The sequence below is a fragment of the Odontesthes bonariensis genome, chromosome 17 (genome assembly GCF_027942865.1).
Source record: "Odontesthes bonariensis isolate fOdoBon6 chromosome 17, fOdoBon6.hap1, whole genome shotgun sequence".
Classification (NCBI taxonomy): Eukaryota; Metazoa; Chordata; class Actinopteri; order Atheriniformes; family Atherinopsidae; genus Odontesthes; species Odontesthes bonariensis.
The window spans coordinates 12,474,564-12,499,515 of NC_134522.1; the positions used below are offsets into that span (position 1 = coordinate 12,474,564).

The window sequence follows — 24,952 nt, forward strand, 5'->3', positions numbered from 1 at the left end:
AGATAGCACAAAGTAACAATATGGCAACAATGTGCGGAATTACCAAAATGTGGCACACAAAAACCAAAAGGGGATTTGATCTATTTTTAGAATTCACATGAAAAAGATGAAAATTGGGTTCAAAACTTCAATTTTCAATTTTGAAACTAGTAAATAGATAAATAGCGTTATTTTTATTCAGTCGGTGATCAAACACGATGAAAAAACAAAACAAAATATCAACTGAAACTAAAGTAAAATTTGTTGATGTATTCTTTGTAATTTCTGTCTCGATTTTAGTTGGGCTGAACCACAAGGGGAGGAGGGCCTGCTCAATGCACATTACGTGTATTTATATTTTTCTCACAAAATGGCACGTTATGATAACGTTGCGGGAACGGGAGCCTGACTTCAGGTGAATTCTAAAAATGGAGCAAATCACTGCAAAACACGGACCCCCGGGGGCAGTTGCGCTGTAACCCATGCAACGTTTCGGTTCAGCTGATGTCTGCTTTGCAGAGGTCATTCACGAACTTATTCCTGTCACATTCTTAATGTAGCCTACATCTGCGTCTTTGTAGGCAATCATCTTCGTGCAGTGAATGTACTAAAATAAAACTTAGGATATTGACAATTGTCCTAGGCCAGTGTGTTTACGCAGAGGGCGGGGTTTACACACTTAGTATTAACCTAATTAAATAGGCTACTCATACTGACCGTTTAACAAAATGTACTATTCGTGCCCAAATATAGCCTAAGTGGCATAGGCAACACTCAGCATCACCGTTTCTTTACTGATAGTGCAGTATTGATAGTGCAGTAATAGTGCGAAGGGCGTAAAACATATGACAATATTAAATCATGCCGCAACTTAATAGGGTACTGTAGCCTATTGGAAAGTTTGCAGGTTGGCCTACATCTGAGCCAGTCGTTCTGTCAGATCTGTACGTCTCAAGCTGACTTGCCATCCATTTCATTTGTAGGCCTATCTCTACAAAGCATCTGAGCCAAGACATCCCCCGGCCCCCGCGTGCATGGTTCAGTCCAACCACGACGCAAAAAATTGAAAATTGGAATATTAACTCATTTTACTTTCCACCGACAAATTACAATGAAATGAACAAACAACATCAATTATCTGTTTTCTGAGTTGTCTGGAAAATTGAAAATTGAAGTTTTGAACCCAATTTTCATCTTTTTCATGTGAATTCTAAAAATGGATCAAAGCACTGCAAAGCGTTACACGGACCCGGGATGTACAATTACATTAAAATCAGCATTTGGAGTGAAAGAATGACTACTTAAATATGGATCATGTCCATTAATATATATATATATATATATATATATATATATATATATATATATATATATATATATATATATATATATATATATATATATATATATATATGTGTGTGTGTGTGTGTGTGTATATGTGTGTATTTACAATACCTAACGACTCCCCATACCAGATTAAAAAAAAGAAAAAGTTATAAATCACTAATGACCACAAACATTCATGCAATTTATTTTGAGCAAGCACACTTAGACTTGGAAAAATAAGTGACACTTTTCAATGATTGTGTAATATAAGCCCAAATGTAGTAGCAACGAGTTTAGTATACTGAAGAAATAATAAGATCAAGCGAGCGAACACGTCATTTTTGCGTGAGCGTTTGCAAGACAGCTTTTTATTAACGTTACCGTACTGTTTGTCTTCATTTTCGGGTCATGGCTTCTTTTTTTTCAGGTGGTATTTGGTGCCCCCTAGAGGCAAGCTGTTGTACTTCGTTGTGCTGTTGACCCGGAAATACAAATCATTTCTCTCTGCCACACGTGTGGAAGGTAAGCAAAGTCTGAAAATATATCTGCGAAGGGTTTTTGGATGGAAATCTGCTAAACTACTGATTGAACTTGTTAGATGTCAGTTTGTTTATACAGTAACATTGAATCTGTAGCAGTGACACGAAGTCGCCGCTCCGTCCTTGGAAATTAACTTGAACATTTTGTGAGCGAGTGCCGCAGTGTTTATCACTTTAATCAGCAGGTTTACTCGACATACATACAAACGTCTTGAAGCACTAGTAAATGCTTATCTGATACCCCTTTGCAAACAAAGTTATTGTGTGTGTTTATCCAGCCCTGTAGTATCTAATATGGGGAAGTCCAAGCAAGTGGGAAACCACAAGAGTGACAAAAAGAAGCACATCGCAAAGACATGGAAAACAAAACGCAGGACCAAAGACTTGGACCAGATCCACTCAGACATGAAGCCAGAGACGGCAGCCAAACTGCTGCGTCAGGACGTGGACTATGACGTAACGGGAAGTGCACAACACTACTGCTTACACTGCGCGTAAGTGTTTCTCTCTGTAGTTTAACAGAGCTGGTCGTTTTCTTTTTTCTTTTACAGTAATATAGGTAATTTACAAGTATAACCATCCTACTGATGCTACAGCATACGTCTTGACAATACAAGTATCTTTGATCATTGACAGAAACTGTAAACAAACTGAATTGCTGCATTTTAGATTTGTTTTTTCTGTGATAGTCGGCCACTGTCATAAGAAGAAAGTACAACTGGCTGTGCCAAACAAGTGGATTAAAATTTTATAGGGACTCTTTTGACTTCCATATCTGTTAATAGCCTCTTAATTCTGTTCTACTTAATGTTGCACAGGAGATATTTTGTGGACATGAGATCCTTGAAAGAGCACTTCAAGACTAAAGTGCACAAGAAACGGTAAGATACGGTTTTTAGATAAGAAGCACTATGCAATTATCTGTGAAAAATGTTGGACCTTGAGCTCTCTTAAGGCTCTAGCATGGTTGCCGCGTCTGCTCGCTCGAGCAGTGTTGATGACATCACGATTTCGTGCCCGCCATATACTGTATAGTGGCGCAAGTCGATGCGCCAGTAGTTGCAATTTTCTCCGTCACAGAGGTGGCGCTGCTACGTGAAGGTTACCGCTACTCTACAACCACGAAAGTGGAGAAGAAAACAATGAAGAGCAGGAATACTGTCATTAATGATACTGCTGCAGTATTCGGATAATTTAAATTTTTTAATTCAGTTAAAAGAGGTGACGGTCTGAAGCCCCCGGCATCAACAGAGTCTCTGCCCTCTTCTTTGCCTTCACGTATCTGTCCCGTAGCTTCTTCCACACATTCTTACAGAACTCTCCCTCTTTCCCCAAAGTTCTGCCCATCTCTGTGCACCAGTTTTGGGAGTTTAAGTACTCCCTGTGCTGTTTCACTGCAGTTTCGTACAGCTGCCTGTACAAACGCACCTCCTCACTGAGCCGGTCTCACAACGGTCCATCCGGTTTTTCCTTGGTGGCGCCGCCAAGTTACAAAAATCTACTGGTGCACGACAACGCGCTGCGCCGTCTTTTCAAGGGAAGCGCCAGGCCTGATACGTCATTTTGACGTCACGGTCCGCCACTGCCGTGACAGACGCGTCAACCATGCTAGCGCCTTTAATGTGCTCACTGAACCAGGAGTTTCACAGCTTACCTCATTTTTTATCCCCCGCCCAGGTTGAAACAACTGAGGGAGGAGCCCTACACCCAGGCAGAGGCAGACAGAGCAGCAGGTATGGGATCCTACATCCCCCCAAAAACTGTTGAAGTGAAGACGCAGCCTCTGGAGGAGGACATGGACTGAGAGCCTCCCACTTTGATATATGGACTGATTTACTCAATTACTCAAGCGTTTACAAAATGGATTCCGCTTGTGTAATTAATTGTTATCACGATTCCAGATGCATCGTTACATGCTTTTTTTCTTTTCTTTTTGTGACAAATGATGTGTGTTCTTCAGCAGCTGTGATATACATATAATTAGGTTTCGTTGTCCTTGATCCGGACGGGTTTTAGACACATTACCCGTGTACATGCAGAATAGCAGAACCTTGTGGAATGATAATAAAATGAATATGCCTCATTTTATAGGTCACAAACAACAGAATGAAGGTATTGTGTGTCAATTTGAGATCTCTGCTTGGTAATTCCCTTGTCTGTCACAGTTAATTTTTTTAAAAGACCACATGCTTATTTTGAATTTGGTGCAACTATTTTAAAGAGTTTAAGCAAAGTTTGGGGGAAAAAAAATAACTCCAGCCCTCATGCTCTGGTCATTGGCAAATAATAGTTAGAATTGCAAAGAATTTTGAGGTTTCAACTTCAGTGGTACATCGTTTAAACGAGGAAACATCTGTAGTCAATGAACAGGGCTGGAAGTCACTTTATGGCCTCAGTAATACTTCTGAAAACGAGTGTCATAGAACACAGTCCAATAAATTAATCTGATTTAAGAGGGACTGAGGGGGAATCGACAATGGTCCTGTGGTCTGATGGTTGAACATATGGGTTTCTTTTTGGAAATCAGGTTGACGTTCCTTCTTGGTTTAAGAGGGGAGGGACCGTCCATCTTAATGCTGAATGCTCTATACAGGCTTTACAGAGACTTGTGCCGCCATCTGATTGTCTTTTTTAGGGAAGGAAAAAAAACAGGAGACCACAACCTGTCGAGCAACTGAAGTCTTGTGTTAATTAATAGGAAATTTCACGTCAGCAGTGTGTCTGCTCAGTTATTGTTTAAAAAAAGAGCTGATACAATATTAAAAGAGAAAAAGATTTCAACGTTTGATATGGTTATTGGTACTATTTTTAAGAAAAGCTGGGCTTAATAATTTACTTCATGTATTTCTTACACACCATTACATGTGATGACACATTTGGTTTTATTACTTTGGACTTCATTCCACCATTTGTGCGTGACCCCATTTTATTAGGCATGTTAATGAAATGTTACATGAGCATTTTTCAGGAACAAAATGTCCACCTCTGTTAGCTGATTTGAGGCCAAGTTGCAAAAAAAAAAACATAAAAGAACACAAAGCAGCAACAGATCCCTCTGGCACAGAAACATATAATTGCGGACTGCTAGCAGACATTCTTTGGGCGAACAAAGAGACCCTGCCCCTTTAAATGCTCCTCTTGTGCCCGCGTGCCAAGTTACAGTTAGTTAGCCTAGCAAGCTACAGTTTCCGGTCCTTTTTTAAAAAAAAAAACTAATGAAAAAACGACTTGCTCAAGTTGCTTGATACCACTAACTCCTGTTGAGCAATAAATCAACAGTTCCACAGGGAAAATATGCATTCATGCGATAATATATATATATTTTTTTATTTTATAAAAATATATATATATTTTATAATTTTTTATAAATTTATATTTTATAAAATAAAAAATGTATATTTTTTTATCGCATAAGCAACTGATCATGACTAGTAACAATGCCACGTTTGAAGTCTGAAATCACCAAGCGAGCTAACTAAATCATCCGAGCTTTAATTTTGAGCCCCACACGCCTCATTTCCGGTTTATCATGCCTGCCACTGACTAACCTCGGGCTTCTAACCACTTTTATATGGTTCCAGATGGGATGTGGGAAATAAGAAATCTGTGCTACTAGCTAACGTTTCACAGCTGTTGCCAGGAAAAAGACGCGCCGCCATCCCCGGGTACAAGATCGCCGAGCTTTGTAGAAAGTTCACACTGAGGAATCGGTGCTGGCAGCTGTTTTACAACGCTATTGGACTACCATGCCCTCGTCTAAATAGCTGTATTGGAGGTCGAGGATGGCTGCAGACGTGGATAAAGAAATCTCCGATAAAGAGAGCAATGCAAGGCAGAATGGGCACCAGAGCTCCGGCTCTGGATCCTGGTTCTACAGGGGGATGTGGACCCTGTTGATGGTCTTTGCTGTTCCCCTTCTCGCTTTTGGGATCAAGTACTACCAAGATGCTCAGTTTCTCAAACGTCATGTAAGATGCACATCTGTAATGTTCGTCTCATGGTTCAGCTGAAACTTTGCACTGATCTCGTGCTGCATTTGTAATTCCTTTATTATCCTTCACTTAACTTTAAAAGGTGCGTTTCTTAGAAATCACCAGAAATCAGGCGGCTCAAGCGCTTCTTCTGCAGTTTTTACCTACCCTGTGGTGTTTTTATTAGCTGGGTGGGTCTGTCAGCCAGCTGTTAAAACACAATCCTTAGTTATAAATCCACATTTTCTCGCTACAGTGGGTCTCCAGCATGCTTTGGCACCTCCCTCCCCCCTTTCACTCCATTGTACAGACGCTGGTAGGCACGCATCTGTGAGAGAAAGGGTGGTCTGACTGACATTCATGCAGTATGTGGCCTCAGGGCTGATCTTTATTAGGCAGGACTGCTGATGTCGGATGAGTGCTCAGACACAACAAATCAAACACCCTGCTGCTGTATTTTGCTGTAGAGATATTTTACTGTAACTGTATCAGTATCTGCAGCAGGGTTTGCGATATCCGTCAGATTGTATTGAAGACTGGAAAAAAGAATTAGTGATGTCAGTGATGTGATGGCTGTTTGTCCTGAATTTGTTTCTGCATTGAAAATCTCTCAAGTGTGTTATGACATCAAAGATCACTCTGACGCACGTGTCCCTGCATCAGGGAGAGAGTGTTCGAACTCTTGGTGCCGAGGGGCTTTTTCTTTTCTCCTCCTTAGACACCGACCACGACCTCTTTCTCAGTCCCGAGGAGTTTAAACCCATTGCAGAGAAGCTCACAGGTACATCATTAAGGCTTTTAAAATTGTATTCATCCTCTCTCTTAAGTTCACTCCCTTGCCCTCAGTGTCTCTGCCATGCATAGCACGATACCAACTGATAACTAACGGCTTGCTCACAGGGATTACACCCCCGGTGGATTTGGAGGAGGAAGTGATCCATGACCCCAATGGAGAGACTTTGATCTTGGAGGCCAAAATGCAGCCTCTGCTGCTTGACTCCATGACCAAGAGCAAGGATGGTTTCCTCGGGGTAAAAAAAAAAACAGCACAAAACTATGTGCTATTACTTTTTCTCAATAGGACGAGCATATCTTTGTCTTTCTCATTAATTCGGTGTACTTTCCAACAGAGCACGTTCTTGGGATTAATTAACACAGTTTCTTTTGCCTGACTGAATCAGCTGTTTGTGAAAAATGTAACAATCCTCATGATCAACTCTGTTCTTGAATTTCTTTTTTTTTTTGTCAGGTTTCACACAGCTCACTTGGCGGACTCCGCGCTTGGAAGGATCCTGTTGTGCCTTCTTCGTCATTCTCTGCCAGCCAGTTCAGGGTGTTTCTGCCCCCAAAGAATAAGGCAGAAGTGGGAGACACGTGGTGGGTGATTCCCAGCGAGCTCAACATCTTCACTGGATACCTGCCTAACAATCGATACCACCCTCCCACCCCAAAGGGCAAAGAGGTCCTCTCAGTAAAATGCCCTCCTGTTGTCAGATTTTAATTTGCACCTATTACACTGTGTGCTGATGGCTGTTTATGTTCTCCTCCCGCAGATTCTCATCCACACCTTGCTGAGCATGTTCCACCCTCGGCCCTTCATAAAATCCCGTTTTGCTCCACAGGGCACGGTCGCCTGCATTCGTGCCAGCAATGACTTTTACTATGACATCGTCTTCAGGTGCGGAGTGTGTCAGACCTTAGCTTTTCATCTTTTAACCCATTACCTATTGAATGATGTATTCCTCACTTCAGTGCTGACTGTCCAGAATACGTAATGAATTTCAGTGTTATTGTTTGTCCTGGCAGACGGCCACTGGTTTCAGTGTAAGATCGTCACAGAGTTTGATTCAGCACAGTGTTATTGGTGTGATGGAAGTTTCATTTTCACCAGCTTCAAGCAGTTGAAAACTACTCTTTCTTTGTATATGAGAAAGACAGAAACGTGAGATTTCAGAGTTAGCTGTTGAACTTGTCAAACCCTTGCCTTAAAGTCCCACACGTCCTACAAATGCTTCCTGTTTTATTAGGTGACTCACTCCAGGCTGAGATAGACTATACATTTTACATACCCGGAAAAGCAATCCGCCGCTGATAGTTTGCTTTTGGAGCTGTCGTTAATTTTAAGCGTGCGGGATTTGTTTGAAAGACCAGATTGGTTAAGTCTTGAACGTCTTCCATGCTAATCCCTCTTTGACAGTACAAACTCAGCCTCTCATTCTCTTCACACATGCAGGATTCATGCAGAGTTCCAGCTCAATGATGTTCCAGACTTCCCCTTCTGGTTCACACCGGGCCAGTTCACTGGCAACATTGTCCTCTCTAAAGACGCTTCTCACGTCCGTCGCTTCCAGCTCTATGTCCCCAATGACAGGTAAACCCCTCAAACACACATGTTTGTCATATACAGTTGTCAGATAGTGCAGTTGAGACTCCTCCTGCTGTGCCGCAGGTCTCTGAACGTGGACATGGAGTGGCTCTATGGAGCCAGTGAGAGCAGTAACATGGAGGTGGACATTGGTTACCTGCCACAGGTACGGCTGCAGTGCAATCCCTTACTGTACTCTTCGTGTTTTTTCTTTATTTTACTCTTAGTTCCATTAAGGATGCCTTGGAGGCATTGGCTCTAGTTACAGTTGGGTGTCTTGTCATTTTAATTCCATTTAGCCATTAAGCTTTTTAAAAGGCACTCCAAAGTTCTTCATTTTCATTTTAAAAGCACAAACTTTTTGTGTGCCCGTATGTGATTTTACATAATACATCAAGGAAACATACATATTAGTATGTATCGAATGAGAATTTGTGTTTCTAGTTAGAGCTGCAGTCCACTGGCCCCTCCACTCCCTCCGTCATCGTGGATGTGGAGGGAAACGTCATCGATAGTCGGGACAGCGGCAGCGAGCCAATTCAGTTTGTCTTTGAGGAAATTCACTGGACCTCAGAGATCAGTCAACATGAAGCTGCTCGCCGTCTGGAGGTCACCCTCTACCCCTTTAAGAAGGCAAGTGTCCAAGAGTGAGCCATTGAATCATTGGCGTGTAACAAGATCCTTTTCACAACTGTTTTACTGGTGTGACCGTGCTCCTGTACAGGTGCCCTATCTGCCTTTTTCTGAGGCCTTTGAGCGAGCGGAGGCCGAGAAGAAGCTGGTGCATTCCATTCTGCTCTGGGGAGCTTTAGATGACCAGTCCTGCTGAGGTGAGGTCATTGGCAAGGAGCTGATGTCACAGCACTGAATGCTTTTTGGTTTGTATCGGAGCACAGATAAGGGGGACACTTTCAATAAAGCTCATCTGATGTTCATAAGAATCTTCTTTAGAAAGAAGAAACTTAAAGGGCTCATACGGCGTGCACCCTCACAAAGGCTAACATCCTGTTTTGCAATTTTAGAGAAAGTCATTGAGATACTGAAGGTCACACTCCAACTTTTTACCAACTTTCAGGAAATTAGCCTTGACAGTTTTTCTGTGACCATGCTAACATGCAGACTGCAATAATCACATGCTAACTAACACCAAAGCTAGACCCGAATTGGAGGAATAAAACACTTTTAGTGGCATTTTAGTTTATTGTATTGGCATAGTTTAATTCACTATGTCACTTGTCACTATGATTCACTTTGTTCAGCGAAAAGTCAATAGTTTAGTCTCGTAAGTATTCAGAGTTTTGCACAATAGTTCAATGTCTCCATCTCCCCATGCACCCCTGTAGGTTCAGGGCGAACTCTCCGGGAGACAGTCCTGGAAAGTTCGCCCGTCCTGGCTCTGCTCAACGAGAGCTTTGTCAGCAGCTGGTCTCTGGTCAAAGAGCTGGAGAACATGCAGGTGAGCAGTCAGAGCTGTGAAAACCCAGAAGAAAACTCGTGTAGAAACCAGTTAACTGACAAGTGGACTGTTTGCATTGACTGTGTGGTAACATACATTTCCTGTTTTGTCATTCATCTGGCTGATGAGTGGAACCCTGCAATGAGTGAAAAGGCCCGCTTACACCTGGAAAAGTACAATTTCCCCGTGGAGATGCTGTTGGCGCTTCCCAATGGAACCATTGTAAATATTTTTATGACCAAATGATGTGAAAATGCAAAGAAATCTGAGATGAACTTGCAGCAGGGGGACCTGTTGGCATTTGTGTGAGCAATGACTAAAAACTAAAACATGTATGTCTGAATGCCTCGTCCATTAGTAGCTGACTCTGCCACTAACAATGGAAACCATTGTAAAAAGCAGACAAAACTTTCCATTAATGGTACTATCGTGCTAATTTGTTTTCATGAAAATCACAAGTTTAAACCCTAAACTGTTTTGTAAAAACTTGCTCTAGATTATTCTTGGCTGAAGCGGTGTTCAGAATAAGAGTTTAATCTCAGATCTTTTTGATAATTTGCTCCACACAAAGTTACGCAGTATTCTTTACTGTATTCCTAAAAAAGCAATTGTCTTACGACTATTGAAAGGAAGGAATTCACTGCAAAAGGCTCTTGTGTATCTCTTTTAGGTCCACCACATCAATGCCAACTACTTCCTGGACCAGACGGCTATGAAGCCCGAGGAGGAGGGAGCAACTTTCAGCTTTTCCAGTGCATTTGAGGACCCCTCCACATCTACTTACATCACCTTCCTTAAAGAGGGGCTGGAGAAAGCTAAAGAGTACATGGCACAATAATGTGTTTGTGTGTGAGACAGAGCCTGAGTCACTCAGCTTGAGGAAGTCATAAGCATTCCTCTTGTTAATGATCCATGATAAGGAAAACCCACCAACAATTATGGAGAGAAGCTTTCTCATCTGTGTTGGCAGCTGGAAAACATCTTTGCCTTGTGTCCTCTTTGTTACTATTTATTTGAACCTCCCTCTTGGTCAAAAATGAAGTTTTATAAACTGTTTTTCTATAGTGATTGCTACATGTAAATGATCCACTACTAATGCCTTGCACACTGAGCAGTGACAAAGATGTAAAAACACATTTCGACCTGCTCTCTCTGCTTGTAGCTGATTGATGTGATGGAGAGGAGGCCTGCCAAATCACTCTAGAGTGTAAGATAATCCTTAGTACATCACAACACAGCACAGCATACAATGTCTTTTTTTCTTTCTGTCATGTTGTTGCCTGTGCAGTATTTAATGGCTGAGTGAGTCTTCCTGCTGCTGGGTGTACCCAGAGCCGGGGCAGCCGTCGTTATTGCCTCCAGTTGTGCTTCTGCAGTTAGTGACGACTTCGCCTGAAAACTCTCTCAGAGTCGGGTGACGCCTGATGTTGTTGCCGAGGGCGCTGGAGGGAACGCCCTGCTCTGACTCTGGGGACAAAAGCAGCAGGAAGAACCGAACAGGACTGTGGCACATAAAGTTTTAATCTGATAGTTTTCTCATGGTTTGTGTTTGAAACATTATGTCAGAACGTTTTGCCTTTTTTTTTTTTTTATTATTCTTTTCAGAGGAAGAATGTGACCACACCAAAGATCACTGTTGTTTGATATGTTGTCAGGCAGATAAATTCATTAGATTGGCTTCCACTTGCTTTACTCTTGTGAAAATATGGCACAAAATGGTTTGATTCTATAGCTTAAAGACATACAACACTGTGTACCGATTAAACAGTTTGCTTGCGCTGGTAGTTAGAGAAAGTACTTCATATTTTAATGGAAAATGAAAATATTCTGGACTTGCTGAGGGCTCTCATCTCATGTCATTTTTGCTTTTCTTTAAGTCCTTAATTCATTTTTGAGTATGACACATAAAGTCATAAGAATAGTTTCCTCTGAGTTTTGCACTTTTCAGGTCAAATAAGATCTTATCCACATGAGTCATCTGCCTGTCTTATAGCCTTCATAGGAACACTGTAATTCTGACCTTTTTCCCACCAAATAAAAGCTTTTTGTGTTTTTCTTAACAAATGTCTAAGATGCTGCAATCTATCATACAGATGTTCATTTTCACATTGTGCCGACTTTTATTAATGAATCCACAGTACTGTACAATGTAAGCAAAGTAGATCATTATAAGACTGGGAAAGTTACAGCTGAATGACAAAACTGCATGAACGTGGAGTAATTTTCTAGCTTTTCTGTCAGAAAACACAGTGGAGTATGACTCAAAGAACAGGATAGTTGTGAAAGAAGCTCCTTCATAGCAGTTCAGCTCCTCACTTCAGCAGAGCTCAGCTTGGCCAAACCCACAGGAATGAATCAACTATTAAAAAAAACAGTCCACCATCAGAGCCCTCTCTGGGACAGTGAGCTTTCAGCCTTTTTCAGTGGAACAAAGTCCACAGCATGTGATCACTAGATAAATCCAGCAGGTTGCTTTTGACACACTATAAGGACATTATCAATACATGAACGAGCAGCATCGTGTTGTTGCTCAGTGATAAATGCTGTCTTGATTAAAGCCGATCAGCGGCAAGAAACGTCAGTTGAGGAGAAAAAGTCATCCATTCTCCTCAGCTGAAAGTCCACACCTCCAGCTCCATGATGCGGAAGTCATCGGTTTCTGAAAGGCAGCAGTTGTTAAAAGTGTAGCAGGGACTGCTGCGGCCCAGGTACAGGTTCTCATCCACCCACAGCCCAAAGTGACCGCTGAGGAGACAGAGAGAGAGACGGCGTTGGTTAGGAAGAGGAAGCAGCCTTTTTAGGCGTGCTTTGACAGGATCATCAGCCTTTTACAGGTGGAAAATATGCCAGAGCAGAAGATAAGACATTACCTGCCTCCGCCAATCGCAAAGCAGTCCAAGTCTCCTTTGATAAAAAAGGAGTTCTCTCCAGTCCATCTGAAACACTGACAGATGACAGATGTGAGACTGGATCACCAATTTCAACCCGTTCTCAAACATATTAATCTTCTTTAGTTCCATCGACTCAGAAACAGTTTATTTTCCATAAAGCATCACAAACAATGAATGTGTAGAAATCTATCACATGCCGCACAAACACTCTCGTGCTGTAACTTGCACAATATTCTGACCCCACATAGCACGCAGAATTTGTAAGGTCTAGGCGATTTTCAGTAACTCAGCTTAATGAGCGCAGCCACGGGGACATGCTCAGCGTGGTGATGAGTTACCTTGAAGCGAGGTTGCAACATAAAGAGAAAGGTTTCTCCTGTTCCGTAGAACTTCTCACTGGGTCTCAGGGGGTGAGAGAGGAAGGCGCCGAAGACCTGACGAAGAAAAGCCAACAAGAGGGAGCTACAACTACAAACACAGTAACTTCAAAAAATTTTTAAAAAAATCTAAAAAACAATTTTAACCTTTACCTCATCAAGTGCATCCTTTATGACTACCAGCACAGGAGACTCTGTGGCACTGAGTTTTCTGTAAAGAGACTTGAGGCTGGCGCCATGGCGGAATGTGCTGTAAGCCAGCTGCCACGTGTAGCCGACCGTCCTGGGAGGCAGCTCCTTACACAGCTGAGGGAAAACAAAAAGGCAATGTAAGGACCAAATGAAGATAAATAACGGTTCACATTAAAAAAAAGAAAGAAAAAAAAGCTCACATATGCTGAAGCTACCACCTGGATTTTTTTTACAAACTAACAGCATTTACTTATTTTGTTCCGCACCACACAAACTTTACTCTGATGTCGTGTTTAGCGGTGAAATATTTACTGGCAGTAACTTCTATGAGGAACTCCTATGTAAAAAAACTAAACCAAAACGACAAAACTACCAAGTTAATGTTTGAGCCGTTTCTTTTAAAGACCGTTGTCAACACCTCTGATATGATTAAAATGCTCTTTAATTATAATGTTGACTTTTATAAAGCGGTATCCAGCACCATCACAAAGTCATACACATATACTTTAGATGTTAGACTAAAGGAGTTTCCTGCTGAAGCAAGAAATGTGTCATGTTTCACATAATCATTTATAATGTAAAAAAAAAAAGAAAACTAAAATGTGCCCACAGATAGCTAGATAACTAGTCATGCAGACTAGTTAGGGCTCTTGTACTCAGCTGAATAAAAAGGGTGTTAAATTTTGTTTTGTAACTATTCTCAATCCATTTGTAGTGCAATGATTTTTTTTACTGAGAGTTGTCACTTCTATCAAAACTAATATATTCTCTCAAAAATACCACAATCTTTTACAAATACCAACAATGAATGACAAAGGTAAACTAACTGGGTTTTCAAACATTTATACGGACCTGATCTCACAGAACAGCGCAGCTCTTCTTTACTTCTGACAGAGCTAATAATGGGATGTTTTCTTGCGACCATTTTCTACATTGAACGATTAAGACAATCCTTAAACGTCCCGTTCAATTTTCAAATTCCTGTCTGTGCCCCCCCCCCCTCCTTTTTTTGTTTTGTTTCGTAGCTGGTTTAAAAAATAAAAAAAAAAGAATCCAAACTGAGTCGAACTGTCCAGTCGCCTTCAGTTGGAGCAAAGCTGTGCTCAAATCAACCAAGCGGCACAAGATCCAGAAGAATTTGCAGTCTTGTCAACAGTTTGGAGCAGTTTCTTTCTTCAAAAGGAGAAACTTAAATTCAATCTTTGTATTTGTTTATTTTTTGTTGGTGTGTGAGTAACATAGATTAATGGTGATTATTGAAATGCATTGTAAAGGCTACGACTGAATAATGATAATCAAGTTCTATTATTAAAATCATCTCCAGCTTTGAAAGCAAGCTGATGGAGCAAGAGTGTTTTTTGCCTCGGCTTTTGCCTCTCAGAATACAATGTACACCGCTCAACATTGTTAGCAAAGGTTTACAGCCTGAGACACAGATCGCAGAGCCACTTTCTCAGTAAAGACATTTATACAGAATAGAAATAAAGCAATTTACACAAGACAAAAATCTTCTATTAGATTTGCATTAATGGATGAGAGGCTGTTTCTTTGCTTTTATTGTGAAGTTGGTAGCTGAAGAAAGTTTAACATCATTCTTTCTCCTCAACAAACTAAACCTTGGTCCTTGCTTGCAATTTTAATGGAAGTCAACTTTTGGAAATTAGGCAGCAGTCAAAAATAACCTCACACAAATTTGATAACGGACATAAATACAGCTGGTGCAGCCAGATGGAAAGCACATCGAGTGTTAAACCAGCATACGAATACTTTGCGTGAACTGTCAATGCGTCACTCACCTCTCTGACATGCGAGGCCTCCAAAATGTGGCTGCTTTCTACGACATTACTGAGCCCTTCGGGTTCTCTGTCAATGACAAGGGTTGGCTTGTCCCTGCTCTCCTCCATCAGCACCACCTGAAAAAAAACAAAAAAAAACACTGATGTGTTTGGAAAAAAAAAACACAACGGCCAAATTGTTCTAGAACATCCAAAAGCACAAAAACATATCATTCAAGTCTGTAGCGACTCATCTTAAATGGACATAAACTGACCTGTTACTCTCTGCCGTATGTGCAGAGTGCCAGTGACATCTGTGTCGTGCTGCCTGACCGTCCTATGAGACCAACATGAACCCACTCACCTCCCAATCATCCGCCGAGCCTAGGTGCCTCTGGAAAATCTCTTCATCCTCTTCCTCTTTGTCCTCAATAAGAACAAACCCCTCGTCATCACACTCGTCCTCTCCCTCAAGTAGACACAAGTCTGGTCGACAGCGCTTCAGATAGGCATGCAGCTCGTCAGAGCTGCAGCGGGAGAAGAATGACTCACTCAGGGTTATTGAATAGACAGACGGCAGCGACAGCTGCATCAACACATGGAAAAATGAGACACTACCATGAGCACACTGATTGTCTTTTGTTATTGAAGAAAAATATATCATCAGGTCTGTTTTTTTTCGAGAGGCATGTTGATGAGGTGTCGTGTTCTACTGCATTTGCAAAGGTTAGCTGAAAATGAAAGAAAAAGAAGGAAAGCAATCTCTCAGATATTCAAGTTTCTGGAGCCTCTTTAACCTCAAAGATAGTTCTCTTTTCAAAATACGGTCCCAAGTTCGGGGAGGATCACCAAGTTAAAGAGTCACTCATTGGCAAGGTTGAATATCATATTCAAATAGCAATGGGAGAAGTACTCAGATTATTTACTCCAGTGAAAGCAGCAATGCCGCATTGTAAAAATCTTCAGGTGTTAAACACTTGCACACAAGCACGAATGTGAATTTAAAGAATAACGTCAAATAAAAATACTTCAGCAGAACACACAGTTGAATCAAAATGACTAACTTTGGTTGTTTAAATAATTGTAATTTTTCCGAACTGTAGTAGAGTAAAAGTCTGAAGAAGCAAAACCTATTTAAAAAAAAAAAAAAAAACTCAGTAAGTACACACAGAAAAGTGACAAACTGAAGGAAAGGCCTAGCAAGGTGTTTGGGATGAATATCCTTCTAAACCGGCCTCAGTGATCCTTTCAAATCTGAAGTGAAACCCCACTGGAGGGATGAATGCCATTCCCTCATTCAGTGTTTTAACCATGGCGGAGAGTGCTGTCTAATATGCTGGGTCAAAATCTGCTTAAATGGGCCGAGATCTGCTGATAGTGAAGGCCATAACATATGATTCATATGATGACAACATGATTCTAACTCATTCTAAGATAGAACAAAAGTGGACCCACACCCTGCCAGCAAATTCCCCCCTCAGAAGAACAGAGACAACTTTGTTTTTTTTAACACAGGAGCTTAAAATTACACTTAAACACAGTATGCCAGTGCATGTAGACACCCAACACCAATAACTAATTGTTTGGTAACTAACTGCTGACAGGCTGACAGAGTTATTTTTATTTTTACTATGGTCAAACTTACATTTTTGCATTGAATGAAGTGGCACGAGTGACTGAAAAAGTTAACCATTTAAAGGCACAGTGTCTAATCCCCTCTTTTTGTCAGATTGCTTGACGTTATCTTCACATCCCACCGGCTATCAATTAAACTGCTTGAAATAAAAATTTGCCTTTCCGCCTGCTGTGCATTAAACTGGGCATCGTCTGAATCTACAGAGTGCTGCAGGGACAGAGAACAAGTGCAGCTAGCAGACAGCACAGTAATGGCAGAAAAAAATAGCACCAATTTACATCTTCCAAATCTAGCACAGCTACAAGAAAGGAAGACTATAAGAAAAGGCTAGAACTAAAGAGAAAAGAGGGACACAGAAAGACTGGAGTCAAAAGGATAGTTTTTCCACGATGGCTACAATTCCAGGAAACACATGGCCTTAGAACTGACACCATGGCTCCTGTTTTTGTGCTGTACAGGTAATGCTTTGGTTTGTTTTGGGGGGAATTTGTTGTTTTCATTACTATACAGCCAGCACAGCTCTGTAGCTACATTATGTGTTACTCAATGACCGTATTTACCAGGCTTTCTGGTGTTAGCCCAAATCTAACGCGCTGCTCTTCCCTCTGACTCAGATGGTGCATGTGCACATGTTTAAGATAATGTTTCCAAACAGTAGGGTATACACACATATATATATATATATATATATATATATATCTGCATATACACACAAAGCTTTGGTTTTGGATGGAACCCTGAAATGAGGGGCGGTGAATTTTCTGGCAGCGTGGTTTCAAAATCTAGCTTTCTCTCATTTGGGGAATAAGTCATCTACCAGTTTTTTAAAATTACCAGTTTAAAAAAAAAAAAAAAAAAAAAAGAATCTGATGACCAGCATGCTTCAATTGGATAAGAGGGGTACAAAGTCAGTTTAGTTGTCACATTTAGTGCCCAGCAGCCAACTGTGCAACTCGAAGAGCGGTGTAAGATTCTGCTAAGGAAGGGTTATTTTGTAAGTCATTAGTTTGAGACCTAAAAATGAGCCTTCATCATGAATTGCATTTGCTGGGCTGTGGAAGTTAGGAATGAAGGCAAGGATCTGCATTATGGAAAAGAAAAGAAAAAAAAGAAGATTTTTTTGGATTGAGTGCCTCTTTAAACCATAGATCTTTGCTGGGGACGTCTCTTGCCTTTAATTACCTTTCCCGTGACAGGGCCAGCCATGTGTCCCTTTTGGGTAAGGTTTTGGTGGACCCCATCCGGAGACCTGCTGCACCCTTCTTTCCTGCAGACGGCTGAACCCGCAGCCGCACAAACATCAGACCCCCATGGCCGCCTGCTGATGACCTCAGAGGCACTAGAGAATAAATGGACTTACAATAATTAAATGTATATAAGAAAAAAGAAAAGACATAACTGGGGAGGATATAATACACACCGGCCATCTGACTTTCCGCAGAGGACTTCTCTGTGTCCAGCAGGTCTGTCTTCACTTTACTCGCCACCTCTTGACCTCCACAGCAGAAGGTGGCAGCACTGCTCAGGACAGCCAGGCCGCCCGCAGACTCCTCTGACTGAACTCTCGGAGGGCAGCCGACCAGCTCCCGCTCAGCCTCCGCCATGTCTTTGCTGTCTGACTCCTCATCCTCAGAAACCTCCCTGGTCAAGCTCAGAGCTAGACAGGTCAAATCGGAAGGGGCAGCAGACACCTGGGCTGGTAAAGACTCCCCTTCTTGGTTGGGGAGGCTGCCAGCTCGGATTTTGGTGTTTATAAGTTTCTGGAAAATGTTTTTTCCTTTTCTCCTAAAATCAACAGAGAAAAAAAAAAGGTGGCTGTATTAGCTTTTCATTCAATTTGAGTCTGTCTGTGTTGACAGTGAATCACTGCTGACCTCTGCTGGGACGTGTTGAAGTGAACATGTGAAATGTCAGAGAAGAAGGAGACAGATGTCAGATTGTCGACAGAGCAGGACAGAAGGTACTCCTCGCAGCCATGCTCTGTCACCAGAGGATGTGTCTTACATGGGTCAAAGAAGATTTTACTGGCAGTCACCAACAGGATACCCGAAACCACACCCTGACAGAGAGACAGAAAGTAGGGAAATTAGCTCGTTAACGCGCACAAAGCTGAGATCAGGGCAGTGTTCCTCAGTCCCACCTTGCGGTCAGTGATGTAGCGGCAGAACAGTTTGAGGTACTGCATGGACTCTGGTCCCTCCCCCTGGCAGCACTCTGGTGGCAGAGCCAATAAGCAGAGCTGTCCATCAGGCAGCGGCACCGCCTCCACATCCTGCCAGGATCACAGTTAACAGCTAAATAGAGCTTTTCACTCCCAGTAATCACTGTTTCTTTTCTATTATTATGTTGTTTTTTGTTGTGTTGATCTAACAAAAAAAATTATTTCAATTTGTTTAATTCAAATTCTGGTATTCAACAATGAACTTTTTAAAGGATTTTCTGTTTCTGAAATAATTCTTTTTACGGGTGAAACGAGTTTACAGGTAAATATATATCACCATATGCATCTCTGCCTGAATACAGTGTCTTACAAAATACAAACAGATGTTGTGCAATTGTAAATGTTGAGCAAATGAAAAAAATACCAAAAAAACCCATCATTTCCAAGATTACAATTCTTAGATGAAATAAAAAAACATTTTAGATGAGACTACTTTTCATCTCCATCCTCTACTGTTAAAAAAACCCAAACATGGCCAAATTAACAGTTTGGGCACCCTACATTGGTGGCACTTTTTTTTTTTTTGGCAAGCCACGCTGCTTCTTTTAGCAGCTAACAGTCCTTCGGTTTTTATTTGAGAGCGTTTTATACACTCCTCACGTTAAAGACTTCCAGTTCTGTGAAGTCTTGGGCCATTGTGCATGCGCTGCTCTTAAAAGATATCGCCACAGATATTTGACGATCAAGCTTGAGGCTTTTGAGGTAGTCCACTGTAGACATTAAGAGTTGCTCGTGATCATTATCCCTCTATAGAACCCATCGTCCTCTTCTGTTCAGCTTTTATTTATTTATCAATTTATATTTTTGCAGTTTTCTGCTTGCTTTAAATCCCTTCTTCCATCTACTAGTCCAGCGATGCTACAAGCAGTTTTTGTTGGTCTTGCCCTGATACCCGGCATTTCACGAGTTACATGAATTGAGGAAACAGCTACCTGAAGACACTTTGCTATCCTTCGGTTTTTCATACTGCGTGAGCATAAATCATTTTCGTTTTCAGGATATTTCAGACGTTATAGACATATATAGACATAAAAACTCTTTTTTCTTTCCCTTTGTGGATTTTGAGCATAATATTGGGTGACATCTATAGCGCAGAACATGCAGCAAATCCAGTTACTTTTCTGCTTACCAGTAGTTTGTCATACTCTGCCTCTGGTGAGGGGGACTGAGGCAGAGCAGTGAGTGGATCCAAACGTTCGCCACCTGTGCCTCCCTCCAGCTTCTCTTTAGGTTCAGAGTTCAAGTCCAGTTCCAGGTGAGTTGATCTTTCATTGGTCGATGTGGTTTTTCCCTTTGAGAGCAGCTGCTTCAGGACAGAGGCCATGATAACATTAGCGCATACATTGACATGGACATATTTAACCCAGAGACGGGAGTCATCACTTCCTCTTTCACAAGGCTTACATCGCTCCTCCTCTCCGTGTTTGTAGTCACATCTAATCCCCATAAGACATGAGGGCTGTAGATGTGAGGCTGGACACAGATTCTACAATTTTAATAATTCAGTTTATGACATTAAACTGACATTTACTTGGGAGAATATCATTATCAGTCTGATTTGGTTCAGAAACTATACATTTGGGTGAAGTACTGAGGCATGACTGTAATAAGGTGGAGCAACCTGCTTCCTGTTAAATGCTTTGGTCATAAGGCAGAGACGGGAAAGTCTTGTTTTGCATTTCAAATCAACATCGGTTCGTCATTCCCATCCATTTACACACATAGTATACACAGTTATTATGCAGGTTCCACGTCAGCTGCCTTCAGGAGCTTACAGTTGACTCTTACCTCTCCAGGTATGAGGGCAGCAGATAAGTTAAGTCGCGTGGAGGCATGAGACGGCGGGTGGCCCATTTTGCCCTCGTCCGCTGAGGGTGTACCGTTATTGTTGAACTGGGACGAAACACTAAACACCGTGTCCCCAGGTACACCCTATCCAGAAAAAAAACATAAACGCAAGTTTTTGGATGTTCGTTTTTTCACTACAAGCTCAAATCAAATCACCCACCAACCTCTGAGAGGTTACTCTTTATTTGATTGTTTTATGTAAAATATATGCAGATATATATGCCCTACTGTTTGGAAACATCATCTTAAATCTGCAGCATTAAATGCACTCATTAAATAAATTCTGAGTGCAGTGTGTGGGCTTTTTCTTTCAGTATCAGGTCACACCCCCTATGAAACAGGAACTGCTGATCAGTCCAGAGCTTAGAGGAGCTCCAGTTCATTTTTTTCTGCAGCAAACAGCTTCAACTCTGGGATGTTGGTGGCATTCGCTAATGTCAGAGAGAGAGAGAGCCATTTACCTCAAATATTTAATCCTTGATTCTTTTGTGAGGCTCTCACACACTTTGCTTCCACACACTGAGTTTCCTATATTAAGTACACAATCTACAACTGTTTTTCTGAGGTCCACAGAAAGTCATTCACACTTTCACTAATTAATGCTGTGAAAATCTTTGCTCTTCAGGCAAAACAAAGTGCCACTCACACCTGGTTTTAGTCCCCCTGATGGAAAACGTCGGTTGCATATTTGAATAATTTGCTTTTCCTTTAGGTTCTTATACTTTATGACACACACAAACATGAAATAATGGATAATTTTCCTCAATAAACAACAAAATTTATTATGTTACTTTCATTGGATTCATGGGGATATCTTTTAGTACGCAAATGAAAACTTGGAAAAAGAGTTCAGGAACTTTCAAGCATGACACTAATCACAGACTCAAATACTCACTGCCATTGTTACGAAGCGCTTGACTATGCTTCAGCTTCAGCTTGGTTCAAATTTTGTGAATCAGTTACAATGTTCACCTGTGAACAACCAACGTGATTGTATGGAAGTAGGATCATCAAGTAAAAACTGTAGGAGTCGAACACTAAATGTCATTCAGTGAAAAACGAATCCACTGACGTACATAAGATTACATAACCACAGAAAATGGCCATGGGTGTGATCCCATAGATGCCTTATGACGTGTTCATTCTGTCAGCCTTAACTGCGCTTCTTTTCTCCATTAACTGGATCAACAATTATAACATGGACTGTATTTAATATCATTAATTGAATGCAATTCAGCAGCCCGACAGATTTCCCCTCCAAAGCCACCATTATCAACAAAAAGGTGCAGTATGTCTGACTTCACATGCAAAACAAAGATATAAGACAGTGGAAGAAAAGTAAGAAGATGATGATGATGACGAACAAGGCTTTACAGGTTGAAAGCTTTAACGAAGAAGAATTAATGCTCTCCAACATGAGCTAATCCCAGTAAGTAGAAACATAATAAATAGAATAGAATAAAATTACCTTGGAATAAATGCCTGAAAATACATTCCCGTGGCTGTATTTGCTGCAGAAGCTTTTAAACAGACTCTGTTTCCCCATGGTGTCAAAGCCTTCTCTGCCAGTCAGCTCAGCTCTGAACCTTGGACACTCCCTATCAAACTCTTTCAAGACCATAAATCGCAAGACCAATTACTGTACCAACTGGAAAGTGTTTTCTCTAGCAACCCTTATCAGCTGTTACACAAATGCCGCAGTAAATCCACATCTATCCCGGCTTTTCTCTTACCTGTTCCCACAGCTGGGTTCCACACTGTCCACAAGCCATTAAATAAAGCATATAGAGTAAAAACACACATGTGACTCACATCAGATGTTCCACCCACGTGATCTTTTGTCACTACAGCATTGTTTAGATCCCACGAAGTCCCTGTAGGGGAAAACGCAAAAAAACACTTTTCTGTCATGTGTCCTGATAAATCACCCAGTACACTGCAGGAGTACGAGGAAGCATGAGGATGATTAGAAGAAGTCACTCCAAGTCATAGTGCTGCCATTCATCTTTGTATGAAAATAACTTTATGCAAAGGCATGAAACCCCCCCACAGGCTTTAAATGATACGCAAATTCAAGTTGCAATTCCTCACACAGCAGCTTTGCCTCTGCATGATATGACCATGCCTGCACCCTGCCTGAGTTTATCAGAAACTGCAGGAATACCTTGCAGGTAGTACTGGCGCAGCTTTGGGTTTCTGATGTGGGGGATGTGATTGAGGGGCCGGCTCACAATGGGCTGGTTCTGGCGCTTGCTGCTCGCTGTGGCCTGCTGCATCATTCGGGCCTGAGGTTGCGTGTCCCAGGGGGGCTTTGCAAACTGTGGAGGCTGGGAGACACCAGCGGGTAGCTTGGATCCCAACCTAAGAGAAGGAGCAGCACAAACAGATTTAGTACCATTACATTACCATTAGGCGACATCCAGGTTGGAGTGTCACCCCGTGTTTATCATATACGTCACTACATTCACCCTCATCTAATTGCAAACTAAACTGAGCTAACACAGAAAGAGAAATTTGGAGCCCAAAAACCTCTTTATCTAGGTAAACAAAGCAACTATATGGATTAAAAATATATATCCCTTTATTTATCGAAGTCTTTCTAACTAATGGAGGTGGATAGTGCAAGACCAAGCAGAAAAAAACAAGTTAAGCCAAGGGAGTAGGGCTGCACACTTTGGAAAGAACATCAATACGCCACTACATCTTCCCATAGCAAGTAGTTGTTTGCTGCCATATTAAGGTTTAAAATGATGAAAATCAACATGATGACGTGCCCTTGGGTAAGATACTGAACCTCACATTGCCCACCAATGTATTCCTCACTTGCGAGTCGCTGCAGATAAAAAAAGCCTGCCTAATGAAATATAATATTATGTTACATATAGTGTAAGCTGCACCAAAAAGCCTGGAATCAACACTTGAATATAAATAGTGTTTAGGGAGGATTTTCTTGTTATCAGCACGGCTTCAAGGATTTTGGGTTTAGAGTGTGAATAACCGAACAAAGCAGAGCTCACACTCTGCTGAGTTATTTATAGTGGAGTAGGAGTCGTCTGTGCAATAGTGTTTCTGGCAAGATGGCGCTGCTCTCACCCACATGATGCTCTGTTATAAACGCCTTCATTTATTGCACAAAAGCACCTGACGGAAATGTCCATTTTGTGATCAAAGAAAAAAAAAAAAGATTTCTAGCTGAAAGTCTGAAGTGTAGCGTGCTTAAACCTGAGAGGCACATGCCAGCCAAACTTGTCACATGACTGCTTTTTACTTTGCTTTCTTTCCAGTAATCCACATATTCAGAGGTCTGACCTGGTCTTTACGTTGCAGAAGTAGCTAGTCCTGGTCTTGTCCCTCTGGGGCTCGAGGTTCGTGGCTCCTAAAGTCTCTGGCCTCCTCACAGACTGAGCCATTTCCTTTTTTTCTTTCTTTTAGTCTGATGTTTGCAGCAGCGGTAGATGCAGAGGGACGAGGGGCTTAGCTGGCATCCTTCCTCCTTTTAAGCTCCATGCCTACCTCCTGCCCCAGTTACAGCACCTACACCAGACAGCAAATGTGGGCTGGTTTTTACAAACATTCCCCGCACTTAGGGAGGGAAAAGCCTACTGCACCTGCAGCCACATGACCCTGTAAGGAAGTCAGCCAGACTCTATAATAACAATAATGGAGCCAGACTTCAAATTCAAACTGAAATGATATAGTCGGTAATATCAGAATTTTGCCCATATTTCAGATCAGTTACTGTATTTCTTTGCTCTTTCCAGCACAAGGTGTGTGCAAGCAGTAATAATTAAAAAAAAACTGTGTTTACATGACAAATTAATGCATCAGCCTGCAGCCCAAGCTATGCAAATCATACGACATGTTTGGGCTCATGGCGTTGATTTGTATGTACTGTAATGTCTGAATTAGCAGGTCCAGGGTAAGCTTAGCGTTCCTCTGCAGACCTCTGCAAATGCAAGAATTGCTTCCTGTAAATGCTGGGAGGTGATTTTATCTTCAGGAAGTAAGCATTTCATACGACATTACAGAATGATCGAGACAGCAGCAATTGCAGAAACAAATGACATCAGCATCAGAGTCGAGGGATTCAAAGAGGGTAATCTCAGTGCTATCTTTACTGACCTGCGTCTTGCCCGGAGATGGAGACTGGTGGCGGTCACTTGGGTCAGTCTTCATGTTGCAGTGTTATGATATCACTGCAGACAACTGTAACAATTTCAATATTCAAGCTCCGCCCTGTGCTTAAAGAGCGGATTCATGGCTACATGTCAAGATAGTTCCCCTCCCCTCCGAGGCCGGCTGAGGGACGACTACCAACCGGAAGTAGAAAGCTGAGACGTATCTTGTGTTTTCATACACTTTTTTTTTTATCAGTA

The 24,952-nt window shown here is 41.6% G+C and overlaps 3 protein-coding genes across 7 annotated transcripts; 2 read left to right on the plus strand and 1 right to left on the minus strand.

Moving 5' to 3' along the window:
• Positions 1-1,771: 1,771 nt before the first annotated feature.
• On the plus strand, positions 1,772-4,625 carry znf593 (zinc finger protein 593). 2 transcript variants are annotated; one of them, XM_075447585.1, is made up of 4 exons: positions 1,772-1,827; positions 2,123-2,338; positions 2,663-2,725; positions 3,522-4,625. In XM_075447585.1, exons 2-4 carry the CDS (start codon positions 2,139-2,141, stop codon positions 3,646-3,648), a joined length of 390 nt encoding a protein of 129 aa, XP_075303700.1. In that variant the 5' UTR covers positions 1,772-1,827; positions 2,123-2,138; the 3' UTR covers positions 3,649-4,625. The 2 variants fall into 2 exon arrangements, with proteins under 2 accessions (XP_075303700.1, XP_075303699.1); XM_075447584.1 differs by having other exon boundaries at positions 2,131-2,338.
• Positions 4,626-5,389: 764 nt separating this feature from the next.
• Positions 5,390-11,702, plus strand: selenon (selenoprotein N). Its single transcript, XM_075448918.1, has 12 exons — positions 5,390-5,812; positions 6,479-6,596; positions 6,716-6,846; positions 7,065-7,277; positions 7,369-7,493; positions 8,049-8,186; positions 8,265-8,346; positions 8,625-8,813; positions 8,905-9,010; positions 9,524-9,635; positions 9,756-9,858; positions 10,307-11,702. Exons 1-12 carry the CDS (start codon positions 5,627-5,629, stop codon positions 10,472-10,474), a joined length of 1,671 nt encoding a protein of 556 aa, XP_075305033.1. The 5' UTR covers positions 5,390-5,626; the 3' UTR covers positions 10,475-11,702.
• Positions 11,703-11,732: 30 nt separating this feature from the next.
• LOC142366901 (oxidation resistance protein 1) lies at positions 11,733-24,823 on the minus strand. Of its 4 annotated transcripts, none has more exons than XM_075448915.1 (16): positions 24,699-24,823; positions 23,886-24,110; positions 22,741-22,937; positions 22,389-22,450; positions 20,517-20,660; positions 19,858-20,031; positions 18,648-18,779; positions 18,382-18,566; positions 17,928-18,292; positions 17,690-17,846; positions 15,236-15,398; positions 14,893-15,009; positions 13,058-13,210; positions 12,866-12,961; positions 12,507-12,580; positions 11,733-12,381 (listed from the first exon to the last, which is right to left on the minus strand). In XM_075448915.1, the coding sequence occupies exons 2-16, from the start codon at positions 23,984-23,986 to the stop codon at positions 12,246-12,248; spliced, it is 2,256 nt and encodes a 751-aa protein (XP_075305030.1). In that variant the 5' UTR covers positions 23,987-24,110; positions 24,699-24,823; the 3' UTR covers positions 11,733-12,245. The 4 variants fall into 4 exon arrangements, with proteins under 4 accessions (XP_075305030.1, XP_075305029.1, XP_075305032.1 ...); XM_075448914.1 differs by having other exon boundaries at positions 19,858-20,034; XM_075448917.1 differs by lacking the exon at positions 20,517-20,660.
• Between the last annotated feature and the right edge of the window lie 129 nt (positions 24,824-24,952).